We start from the raw sequence: 13,849 nt of genomic DNA, 5'->3' as shown, positions 1-13,849 counted from the left end.
AAATTACATAGCTAAAATATTAGTGAAAAAAAAGAGTTCAAAGGGATCAAAGGGGTGGGTTTTACATGTTGATATAAGACACAACAACATCTAAAATCTTGCAAATATCTATGGTGTTTATTTTTCAAAGGAACATAAAAACAAGCATATACATGAAGTGAGGCGAAAATAACAGATATTTGACAGAAAAATTGCCAGACTCAAGTATAGGCACATATTGTTTAGTGTTACCTTGATTTGTCTCAGATTTGAGTCTTTAATTGTACTGAGCTTTAACATAAAATAGTTAAAAACCATTACACAGTGGAAAATTAATCCAACATTCTTATCTAATGTAGAGAAAAATATACAGTATTCTTACAGAACCAGTTAAAAACAGTGTCACTGAACTGTACCCTAAATAAGAAAGCAGACTTGAAAAGTGAGGCCTATAGGGGGGCACCGTTAACCAGGCTGAGTTGCAGAGTTTTGGCAGTACTTTTGCTCATGTTGTTGCAGTCTGAACCAATGACAATAACAAATAACAGAATATTCAGCATATAGCCATCATTCATGGATTTCTGAAAGAGCAGCATAAAACAAAACTGGGCTTAGCACCTATTCTCTACTAAATAGAGAAAGAACTTACAGCAGGTAAACTGGCTAAAAGCAAATCTGAAAATATACATAATCAGCCATGCAGAGAGCTGACGAAATATAGCCCATAAGCAAAACTCTGACCCAGTGTAACACTGACAGAACACAGAGACAGCAGGAACAAACGGTACTGGGAAAACTCTGGCACTCAGGCTGCAAATCATCACTTCTGCTCGGAAATTCAACAGAAATTCAAAGTGAAACAGGACAGAACAGTGTAGATACAGCATGAAAACTATAAAACCTGAAGTTCAGCAGGATTGTGGTCCAGAAACAGAGCTACATTTCTCTACTCTTTAAACAGTGTCATTGAGAGGTCTGTGAATCGACCTGTTCTCGTCCACCTCAGAAGTACTGCAGTCTCGGGGCAACATTCACCCAACTCAAATGAGGTGGAAAAGAAACCAGCCGTGAGGTATAAGGAAATCAGTGGGCCTCAAACAGCAATATACACTAATATTCAATCTTAAATGAATGATGTACCACATCCATATTGTTTGGTTAAATATAACAGTATTGATGTGGTTAAATTATTCACAGTAAATTCATTGTGTTTAACTGTTAAAAAAAAAGACACAGTACACAGTCCATTAGCTTAAAACAGCCAAAGCTGGAGTAGTCCTTTAAATCCTAAACTGTCATCAATCTGTATAGCAAAGCACAGCCCAAAAGTCAAACAAAATGACAGAAATGTTCCTTTTAAGGGCCATTTAAGTCTGACTGGGTGTGAGCTAAACGAAACTTAGCTGAACACTACATTCACATTCTCAGCGGAAAATTAATGTACTGTGCTGTTTTTACAAAACTATGCAGAATTGTAAAATATTAAATACATTTGAAACAAAATTCCATATAGACATGTGAATGTTTTTTTTATAAAGGCTTAGTTTAGTATAAAGGCTTAGAGCTACCCTTGAGTAAGTAAATGTAAATAAAAGGCTACAATCTGTTGTACTGCTGTCCATGAAAGATTATACTATATAAAACCACATTTAAAAACAATGCCCTAAAAAGGAGTTCATAAAGCCCCCCAAATCCTGATAACTGTTACTGTGACAAACACCACAAAGCATCAACCTTATCTTAACATCTGGATGCTTTGGGGAAACAAGGCCATAATTAAGGGGTTAATTGAGGGGTGCATGAATAAATTGAAATGCATCTAAAAAAACTGAGAAAAATGCAATGTATGCAATGTATAACATGGCAAAAGAAATCTATAATAACAGCCAACGTTTTCTGTTTTGTTTTGTTTCGAACACTTCCACAAGGCACTGCTGTTATGAATGCACAAAGACATGCTTACGAACGTTCACAGCTTCTTTACCAAACATTCTTCCTCACATTACTAAAATAACTGAGCTCTAAGGCATCTTTCAGACAGCGGTTCTCTCAACAATACTACGGTGGTAATCAGTGGAGGATTAGTTCAGACAAATAAGACAAATGGAATTGTGAATGATGGACTATGATTTGCTGTGATAAATATATGTATACATAAACAGTGATTCTGACTACGACTTCAGAATGCCCAGAATATTGAGTTACTGTCAAGTCTTCAGAGGAATAAACCAAAACATGGTACAAAAAGGAGGGTTAAAAAAAGTATTCTATACAAAAATTACAGCATAATTACAGAAGATTATCCCCTGCTATCAGATTAGTGTCTCAGCATAATCGGTTTGAGAATATGAATATTAAAAAGTTCTCTCCTTTAGTTTACTGTAGCTTATGTTTGGCTCCGTTGAGGCTGGACGAGATGCCATTCGTGTGATTTTTCACCTTCTCTGCATCTTTGTCATCTCTTGCTGGCCTTTTTCTGTATGTCTACAAGGAAGAGATATTTGATTGGGTTATTAAACAGTGTGAGCACAAGATGTACAAGAAAAAGCCTCACTGTGTTGTTAAGTAGCTAAATGCATAAAATAAATGGCCTCTGTTCTGGCTCTAAAAGGCTTTCTCTTCACTGGTGAATAATAGATGTAGTCATGTTCTGGGGTTTTTCCTGTTATGCAGTAGAAGCAGTGTAGATATCAGGTTAAAGCACTAAAATATAAATGTACTGGCAAGAAACCAGGGATTTTTACAGATGTTCTGGTCTAAAGAATAGGCATGTTTTTAGCACTTACCTTCAAATAGAAATTGACAAACAAGATGACAAGTGTGACCATGTAGCTGGACTGAAACATCAGGCAGCCAAAGGGGAATCCGCAGGGGAAAACTGCTGCACTGAGAGTGTGCGTTATAGTTAATATAAACTGGATCTGAAAGAGGAAAAGAAAGGGCAATATTCAGAACACAAACTCTTTCTTATTTCAAATATAATAGTAATTATACCACAGTTAGTTCCGACCCTGCAATGTGATTGGCTGAGAGGCGTTCTTTAGGTGCCATTATCAGCTGGTAATGCACTGTAACCAAAGCTCTTCATGTATTACTACGCCACATACAGGTAACCTAGCAACAATGCAGCGCTTACAATCCAAACAGCACAGCTACAAACAGAGCAGCAATGTAAAATAAAATTAATAATCTCCAAAACAGCAACTTTACAGGAGAGAGATACAATCTTCTTATCTTTTAATGCAAGTCAATGGAAAAACAGGTTATTTTAGGTCATTGTTGGAGAATTTCTATAGATCCATTCATCAAGAAATTTTGACACAGTGTAGAGGGACAATTTGTGTGCTCAAATTATGTAATAAACAAAAAAATCTACGAAAATGGAGATACTTGGTTTCATTGGACAGTGATGATGTAAACACTATAAACCTCATTTCTAAATTATTCTACAGTAATTATAGAATTGATAACAGGAACAGAGACTTTTTGGGGGCCAGACAGTGTATACGCTTAATGGTTTAATTGGGGTGGGGTGGAAGAATGCTTTTACAAAAAGGGTTGGTAAACCATAATTTCAGTACTGACCAGCTGAGCTTGTGTGAGGTAGCGTTTCCACCACAGGTACTTCTGCATGGAGGGGATGGTGGACAGCCCGTAGTACGAGTACATCAGCACATGGATGAAACTGTTCAGCATGGGCCCAAAGAAACCTGAACACAAACACAATCAGCACATCAGTCACCTCATCTCACCTCTTCAGTTCCAGTTCAACTGGAATGCAGCATTATGGCCCATCATATAGCATCATGCAAACTACAAGACTAGTGATCTTGTCTGTGCTCACAGCCCTAGTATTGTTTCTTTGTTTCAAGTCTGCAGCTAGCCAAGTACAGTACAAATCCCTGGAAGTGTTCTTGCTCCTCCTCCGTTATCCGGGATGCATTTGGATGGTGCATTTTGCAATAGTATCAGCGCAATGGTGGAGGGGAAAGCTCACACCACATTATACGTTTTCAAAATTGTACTGTTGTGTGACTAAATAAAGTTTTTAATTATTGATAGGCAAGGATGTAGTTGGCTTTCAGAGATGCGCAGTACAGGACAGCCAGCTTGCTGTGTGCTTTCAATCATTTAGCCTCCATAACAATACTTTACTTACTTTGTCCACAAGGGATCCAATTGAGGACGCACCACCAGATATTAAACATGGAGGCATGGTGATACACGTGCAGGAAGGTGATCTGATTGTTCTTTTTCCTCAGAACAAAGAAGATGGTGTCCAGAAACTCTATTAGCTTGGAAAAGTAGTACCACCACAGCACTTTTGCCACCTGCCCCGGTGAGAGAGAGAAAGAGAGAGAGAGAGAGAGAGTAAGTGTTCATTCTTTACATGAGGTGTCTTCATTAATATGTAAATTGCAGCTAATTGTAGCTTTAAGCTAAGTGCAACACTGTGGACTGGCTTATCTGTACATGGTAGTAGAGTTACTGTTATTATTGTATAGAGGAAGTCTGCCTGGCTGCGTAATCTCATCTCACACTGATTATATAGACACAGATAAGGCTGAGGTTAAATATTTATGTACATATTTGACAAGGTCTAAATGCCTTGTTTAAATGCCTTGCTCAAACTAATAGGGAGATTTAAACCCACAACTCTCTTGCTATTAAAGTTACTAGATGTTACTAGTTGCCATATATTTGCAGGGCAAAGGGGGGCAGGGTTTGGGCAGGTTGTGGTACCAAGGACCAGGAATGAAAAACCCTGTACTAGACTTTTGAAAACGTGTAGTAACACCTAGCAACCACAAGTCTCTTTTTTTAGCAATTTTCACATTGGATATTAAGAAATGTCAGTTCAGGGGAACTGTGGAGGTCAGGATGAGAATTGGAAAGCTGACAAAACTCTGAAAAAGACACGTCAAACCATTAAATATGCCAAGAACCTTTAAGAAAGTTCAGCTGAGCTAAGAGGGGGTGCACTCTTCCACTGTGCAGCATTGAACTTAATTTTTTATGGGAAAATCTTAAGAAGAAATATTTTCCTTATGTTATTTGGCATGCTCAGATTTAATCGGTCTCTATAAACACAAGGTATTTGTTTTTTTACCTCATGCATTATGTACATATACAAATGAGAGAAAAATACAGCATGCTCAAATGGATCAGAGCTGAGCCAATAACCTCAATTTCCATAAAATGACATTATAATGCACAAAGTATAAAGGGGTTAATGGTCTATGGCATGGAACACATTGTTAATTAAAATACACTGAGTATCATGTTAGCCAAATGTTTAAAATAAAAATGAACTGGATTCAAACTGTAGAGACAGAGCCATGAAATGTCACATGCTGATGTCCCTCATGCTCATTTACTCAATGCAAGAGTTCTCAAACTAAAACCAGGAGAGCAGCAGCACTGTGCAGTTCAGTGTTTTTCCCAGCATGCCACATAAACTGATGAGATGAATCAAGTGAACCAAAGCTGGAGAAACACTAGAAACAGGGCACCATGCAAGGCTGCAGCCCGTCAGGACTGGTGTTTGAGCACAACTAGAAGTGACATTTCCAGTTTAGTCAACCACAATGAGCCCAAGCATTGTTAAGCAGTATTTGGAACTGGCCATGATCACATTCACATTCAATACCTACCACTCACTGTTTCAGAGCGACTTGAGCCTCTAGAACTGATGATTTCTGAAATAGCAAGTGCTTGATTTTATTCAACCCTATCGTAAAAATAGCTTAATGATTTAAGAATGACGTAATGAGGTTGTACAGTAAGATAAAGCAGTTTATATGTATAGTTCCTGTTTTAACACAGTGGATTGTCAAATGAGCTTTTCCATGCCACATAACTTTGGACATATCAGTACATTGTGATCACATTGTAACATAAAAGAATAAAGTATTTTAAAGTAAATATTCATAGTGGTGCACTGCGGCACAATCAAAAACTGCGAAAGAAAGAAAACATTTTTCTTTTATAAAAAGTATTTTTTTGTTATAAATGGAATTACAAGGATGCTTAATATACAATACAATGATGCATAATCTTTATATGACTAAATATTTAAGATTAAAAACATCCTAGGGAAAATCCTAAGTAAGTAACTATTAACTATTTATAGCACAAATTGTGAAATGTAGAAAATTAGGAATTAAGAAAACCTGGTTGAACAAATTAAACAAAATGTTTAGCTTGACCCCAAGTCAATTAACAACTGACCAACTTTATTCATACAATCAGCTGTACACATCTTCAAAAAATAAGAAGCACCTCCAACAAAATGTAATGAAAATGTAGTGTTTCTTACTCACCCTGACATCACCCTCCCCTGCTTCAAAAAGGGCTTGACATTTCAGGCGGTATCCCGCTGACCAGGTTGCTGAAATTAGCTACCACACACGTGCACACACACACACAAACAGGCAAAAAGTGAGATGGACACCTATTGCAGTAACAACAAATCTTTAGACACTTTAGTTAAAAGACAGGCATACAGACATTCCCCAGTCCAGTATCTTGTCTCACATGTCTTTATACTGAGGTATGTCTAATGCAGACTTTTAACTTTTTCTGTATGTCTAATGCAGCTTTCAACTATTCAATCTTTAACTGAATTCACCTACCATAATCTAAACAACTGACGTAATCTTTAGCTTTGATTGCAGCACGCATTCACTGTGGCATTGTTTCAATTAGCTTCTGCAATGTCACAATATTTATTTCAATTCAGTGTTGCATTAATTTTCACCAAGATCTTGCAGCAGCATTGATGATGGTAGAGTCTGACCAACTGCTGCACAAAGCATCTTCTCCATACAGCACATCCCAAAGATTCTCTGTACAATCCAAATGATGTGTGAAAATGATTATATCATGCTCCCTGAATCACTCTTTCACAATTCCAGCCCCATGAATCCTGACATTATCATCTTGGAATATGGCCGTATCATCAGGGAAGAAAAAATCCATTGATGTAATAACCTGGTCTATATTCAGTATATTCAGGTAGTCAGCTGACCTTATTCTTTCAGCACATACTGTTGCTGAACCTAGACCAGCAGACCAACTGCAGCATCAACCCCAGATCATTTACTTAGTTACATTCAGGTGGTGACTTTTTTTTTGGCCAGACAGTGTACTATTGCTTATGTAGTTACATGTGTAGTGTAATATGGAAGCAACACTGGGGTGAAATATAACACTGAGCCAACTGAGGAACTTAAGCATCTCCTACGAAAGAAAAATGTCTGTAGTTATTTAACTCATTCATTAATCTTAATAGAGGTAAATGTTAAATGTTAAACTACTATCGCCCAGCAATACTTAAAGGTATTTAACAGTCAGAATGTTCTCTTTCTCTCTCTCTCTCTCTAATCTAGTATTTTATCACTGCAAGAATCAAAAGAAGGTAAAGAAGGTAAATAAGAGAGAGGCATGCATTGACTTCCACTGTTATTCTATCACTCTGACTACATAGACATTCAGGCATCGTTAGATCCACATACATACCCCTGTTCCCCTGATTTATGCTCAAATTTTCAACCATTTGTTGCCATATCTACTGTATTGTGTAATTCCATCATAATGTTAATCCAGTTTAGAATTTTGGCATTGTCCCATAATTTCCATATCAGAAATGACCCAATTTTCTTTATAATTTAGTTATTAGCCAATGAACTCAGCCACTCACTAGGAGGGCAAGGACAAGCACTTGCCTGCAGGGCTAAAATCAGAGCGGAAATCACATTGATTGCACTTGATTTGAGCAGGCTAGACTGGGCCAAATTACCAAATGTCATGCATGACAAAACCTGAACCCCTGGGTATTGGTCCTTACCTCTACCAGCATATAGAGTGAGAGCATGGTGACTACGAAGTTGTAGAGTTGTAGAACATTCTTTAGCGAGTATGCTGGCCGATTCTTCATGTACTTTGGTCCCAGGTAGACTATTAGGAGGTAGATGAAGGTGAGGATCAGGGTAGGTGTGCAGGAGTCCAACATCAGCCATCCTCGTACTCTCGGATCTGCCGGGAGAGATATTAGAAATAAATAACTGTATTACTAAAAAAAAAGATAAAAAAAAAACAAAAGACATACTGTATGATCATTATACATGTACCGATATAGTGATTATCATTAGGGATCAGAATTATTAAAGAGACTGCTAGTGATACTACTAGTGATACTACTGTTACTACTACTACTACTACTACTAGTACTAGTGATACTACTACTAGTGATACTACTACTAGTGATACTACTAGTGATACTACTGTTACTACTACTACTAGTGATACTACTACTAGTGATACTACTGTTACTACTACTAGTACTAGTGATACTACTACTAGTGATATTACTAGTGATACTACTGTTACTACTACTACTAGTGATACTACTACTAGTGATACTACTAGTGATACTACTGTTACTACTACTACTAGTGATACTACTACTACTACTACTACTACTGCCTTTACTACTTCTACTACTAGTGGTACTACCTTTACTACTACTAATCCTACTACTGTTACTACTACACCTACTACTAGTAGTGCTATTGCTATACTTCTACTACTAGTGCTACTGCTAATACTACAACTAATTCTACTACTGTTACTTCTACACCTACTACTAGTAGTGATATTGCTACTACTTCTACTACTAGTGCTACTGCTAATACTACAACTAATTCTACTACTGTTACTACTACAAGTGCTACTGCTAATTATAGTGCTACTACTGTTTCTACTACTACTACGTTACTAGTGCTACTACTGCTGCTTCTACTACTACTGCTACTACTTCTACTACTAGTGCTATTACTACTACTATTACTACTATATCTACTACTTGGGCTACTACTGCTACTAATTTTAGTTCTACTACTAGTAGTAGTGCTACTACTGCTACTACTACTACTAGTGCTACTAGTACTACTTATACTACTTCTTCTACTACTACTAGTAGTAGTGCAAGTACTGCTACTACTAGTGCTACTACTACTATGTGTGTGGTAGTACTACTAGTGATACTACTAGTGATACTACTGTTACTACTACTACTAGTGATACTACTACTAGTGATACGACTAGCGATACTACTGTTACTACTACTACTAGTGATACTACTACTAGTGATACTACTAGTGATACTACTGTTACTACTACTACTACTAGTGATACTACTACTAGTGACACTACTAGTAATACTCCTGTTACTACTACTACTAGTGATACTACTACTACTACTACTGCCTTTACTACTTCTACTACTAGTGGTACTACCTTTACTACTACTAATCCTACTACTGTTCTACTAGTAGTAGTAGTAGTGCAAGTACTGCTACTACTAGTGCTACTACTACTATTAGTGCTAATACAGCTACTGCTAGTGCCACTACCACTACTGCTACTATTTCTACTACTAATGCTACTACTGCTACTACTATTAGTGCTACTACTAATAGTAGTGCTACTACTACTACTACTAAATATATTATAAGTGCTCCTACTTTTAGTGCTAATACTGATAGTGGTGATACTACTACTACTAAATCTATTATTAGTGCTACTACTGTTACAACTATTAGTGCCACTACTAATGGACATGCTACTACTACTACTACTTCTATTAATATTGCTACTACTGATACTAATAGTAGTGCTACTGCTACTACTAAATCTATTATTAGTACTACTACAGCTACTGCTACTAGTGATACTACTGTTCATACTACTATTACTACTACTACTCCTGCTACTACTAATACTGCTACTACAATGATACTACTAGTATTACTCAAACAACTAATAATAATTATCATGCAATAGTTATAATCATAGTTTTCCACAGCCTTCTTAATATGTAAAGCTGCAGGTTGTGATGTATTGTGTATACTGTAAAAATGTATTTAAATACTATGACATTACATTTTTCCTTATTATCTATGTTTACTTTCCATTAAACTTTCCACAGATGTCTCCACATTCACACTTTTGCTGCACAGCCACTGTTAACTGGAGTTTCTAAAGTGCTCTAAGGAACATTTGTATTCCTGAAAGCTGTGCAGTCTCATTCTAGCCCACACAAAGCCAGCGCTGGCATGACTTGGCATGACTTAGAGAGAAAGGAGGGGGTGGTCATTTATCCAAAAATCCTCATTCCTTTTCACGTAAAAACTGTTAATTCGCTTTAGTGCCTATTAAACAAAGGCTGAGAACTGAAGCGTGGCATACAAGGCATTCCACAGGGCTTTGCATTATTAATATGGATTAGATAACGTGAGCAGCTTCAGATCGACTCCAGGTGAACTTTAACACACTTAGCTCGGGTGCACAAGTTACAGTACAGCCCCTGACTCTGAGACGCAATTCAGGATGAACAAAGAGCTTTTATACAGGTTTGTAATTTGCATTGATGGAAGCATCTTTTGTATTGCAGGTCTAAATGGTGCTGAAATGGATACTAGAAGGCTCTAGAAAAGCATCTCTCTGAGCTGTGGAAAACTACGGAAAAAATGATGGAAGGAAGAAACAAACCTCTCTCTCCAAATTGATAATCCACTGCAGCGTTGACCCACGTGTCGACGGTGTGATAGTATTTCTGAAACAAGAGGGAAGTGCATTAAGACCATCAACTGGGTAAGCTGGTTTATTAGTGAGATCATGATGATATTATATTATTTTTCATGATACAGTGACAATTATATGCAATATATTGTAATATATTGTAACTTTAGACTGTAAGCAAGATGATGTTGTGATTTAAAAAAAAATAACAGTGGAATATTTACATGTAAACTATTCATTTAAAGTCAATACAGCATTTCTAAAAATCAAAACAGTATTGAAATCCATTGCTTCCATAAAAAAATCAACAAGTAGAAATAAAACTTGGTGGGAAGTCTTATATGGTTGTTAGACCACCAACAAATCCATGTTTGAAGACATCAAGATTTCTAATGATGCCATATTGCCTTTGTTTTTCAATACAGGCACTCAGACAGCCCAATATTATGCAAATATGGTCCTGCAACCAGTGGTTCAACCTTTTCTGAATACACATCCAAATGCACGGTTCCAACAGGACCATGCTCGTCCACATAGTGCTGCTGTCTCAAGAGCTTTAACTGAAGACACAGATACTATGCCATAGCCAGCTGCATGATCTCCAGACCTATGCCTGATTTAAAATGTGTGGGATGCTATGGGACAACACTCAACCTCTGCTCTGGGTGAATAATCATGCAAGACACCATTAGGAACCTCTACAACTTAATACCAAGCATCAGGCATGTTGCCTTCTATGTGTTACAGTATGTGTAGCTCAATACGTTGATCAACAGTCTTTCTGTTGTTTCTGGTAGTCTTTATCTTTCTTGCGAACAGCACTGCAACCTGACACCTCCTTCTGTGTGCAACTACTCTTTGCAACCATTTCTTAGACGACGAGTGTATATGGATATTTTCTTACACCCCTACAGCTGGCCTGCTGGTTTGCATCTCTTTGACCTTCTCCGTGTCCTACCATATCAAGAGACATATTCAAATTACAAATAATGCTTGTTGCAAGAAAAATGAGCTCGCTTGCAGAATTCATACCGGAAGGTTCATGCTGCACAAGCATTGATCCATAACTCATCCATGCCAGGTGTGGGTTTTAACAAAATATTACACATGCAAATACAGCAGAGTTCTTGGGAGCATCACTTCTGTTACGCCTTCGTGATCGATTCTCTCTCTCTCTCAGCTTTTAACTACTGGGTTTATTGATTCTAATGAACTGGCTTGAATGGTTTACATTGCCCTTAATCAGCAGAAAATACGATGATAAGAAAGACAAACAGTCTACATGAAAAGACCAGTGTGTCCTTTCTCGTTTTACAGGTCACTGGCCCACCCCCCCATCCCCAACTCGGCCAGTCTCAGTCTCTCTCCCCTCTCTCTTTCTTTACTCTTCTCTATCTCTCTCTCGCTCTATCTATGTGAGAGGTCACTCCATTTCACAGCTTTCTCCTTCTAAGAACTTTAATGTTTATTGATTGGACACAGAGTATGGTGTCCAGAGGGGTATGGTGACAAAGTGAAGGATGACATGATTGGTCGAGCACTTCTGGGATCCCAAACTGTACAAGGGTATTTACCTTAAATGAGTTAAAATCCTTTTAAAAGTTTTTTTTTAAACTATGGATGAATATTTCAACAAGATTTGGGAGCAGTGGTGTGATCATTTGATTGCATTGAGCAATAAGAGTGTTAGTAAGGTCAGGATGCTGGATGATCACCACCCTACCTCATCCCCATCTCCCCAACTCCCAAACTCCCACCAAAAGTATTGGATGGAGCTCCCTCATTCCAGAGATCACAGTTCTACTGCTCTACAGCTCAATTCTGGGGTCTTATACACCTCTAGCTCACACCTGACATCTGCTCCAGAGAGTCCAATTCAATTGCCAGAACTTCTCTACATGAATTAGACAAGTTTTGTAAACAATGTGTGTGCAATGGATGCAGTTTAAGTAGCTGAATGCATTTACTAGACACTTAGAGTACATAAACATACACAGAGTCAACCATAAATTATAGATAATTTAAAAATACATTGCTTAATTGGCAGAATGGGAAAAACCTAACAGCTGTATCAAATCCGCTATTCAATTTAAATTCTAGTTGCCAGGTTTTTCTTATCCTCAGACTTTGAGTATTTGAGAGATTTTGTATCATTGTTAAAGAAATAGCTGATAAAATGTTTCCTCACTTCTTTAGTTTTGCACCAGAGCTATGAACCCAACACAGCTTAGACTCTGTAGTTTTTTTATCTATTCCCTATAGTAGTTAACTATTAAAGCTATATTACATTACACTGCACTTAGCGTATTTGCAAAAAGCAATACAACCTTTTGGTGCTTCTTAAAAACAGTACATATATGAGCAATGCTGTACTGTGTATCAACGGACGACATGTCCATGGAAATATGTCCCCATTGTGCATGATTTCAAAGGTCTTGGTAATAAATTGGTCCATCAGTTCCTGCATTTGAATGTGCATTTGAATTTGAATGTAGCCCTGTGCTGAGCAAACAACACATGTTAAGTGAGCACAAGCAGAGCCTATAATAAAAAGGTCATAGCAACCAAGTGGGCACATATAATAATAATTATAAAGATCCCTTAAGCAGTACGGTTGGGCAGTGTTGCTGAAACCATTATGGAGACCCTTATAAAGAGGTATTGGAGATCAAGCAGAGAGTCAGAGGAGAGCCAAGACAAGTCTGCATGCACTGAAGCTTTTTTCATTCATGCACGACACTGGGATGTATTATGACCAAACATGGCCATCCTCTGGCCAGAGCTCAGTAAAAAACTAACTGCTGCAGGGGAACAGAGGTGTCTACAATAGTGCTGAGTGATCTGTACATGGTTCTGTATATCATTATTTTTCAATGAAAAACAAGTATCTATATTTTTAGTCAATATTTAGTTTAGTATATTGTTTAAACACACAAACTGTCCTTTACACTAAGTCAACATTTCTTGATGAATGGTCCAACAGAAATTCTACAAAATTACCTGAAATAAACTATTTTTACATTGACTTACATTGAAAGTTTTAAGTTTTTAGGTTTTATTTTCTTTTATGCTTTTTTTTGTATATCGATAGCAGGGATGCACCAAATATTCAACAGATGAAAATGGCCAAAAATGGCAAATAGACACTTTTGGTGTTTGGATAATTAAGTAAAAAGACCAAATGATTGATACTGAACATTAATGTGCTTTGTTGGTGTGAATGTTTGCAAGCTTAAAATGTTCAGTGTTTGATAAATAATTTAAATTGTAGGTTTATTTTGCTTAT

The 13,849-nt window shown here is 37.2% G+C and overlaps 1 protein-coding gene across 1 annotated transcript in view; it reads right to left on the bottom strand.

Moving 5' to 3' along the window:
* Nucleotides 1–96: 96 nt before the first annotated feature.
* Nucleotides 97–13,849, bottom strand: part of elovl2 (ELOVL fatty acid elongase 2) — a 14,967-nt gene continuing 1,214 nt past the window's right edge. The window contains exons 2-8 of the mRNA XM_007260074.4: nt 10,534–10,597; nt 7,829–8,016; nt 6,303–6,380; nt 4,139–4,310; nt 3,565–3,689; nt 2,766–2,900; nt 97–2,463 (exon numbers count right to left, since the gene is read on the bottom strand). Of these exons, the coding sequence (XP_007260136.3) occupies nt 2,356–2,463; nt 2,766–2,900; nt 3,565–3,689; nt 4,139–4,310; nt 6,303–6,380; nt 7,829–8,016; nt 10,534–10,597 (870 nt within the window). The 3' untranslated portion in view covers nt 97–2,355. The remainder of the gene's footprint in view (nt 2,464–2,765; nt 2,901–3,564; nt 3,690–4,138; nt 4,311–6,302; nt 6,381–7,828; nt 8,017–10,533; nt 10,598–13,849) is intronic.

Source organism: Astyanax mexicanus, chromosome 1 (assembly GCF_023375975.1).
Source record: "Astyanax mexicanus isolate ESR-SI-001 chromosome 1, AstMex3_surface, whole genome shotgun sequence".
Lineage (NCBI taxonomy): Eukaryota > Metazoa > Chordata > Actinopteri > Characiformes > Acestrorhamphidae > Astyanax > Astyanax mexicanus.
The sequence above is the reverse complement of the archived record's forward strand: the minus strand, read 5'-3'. Positions and strand labels throughout refer to the sequence as shown.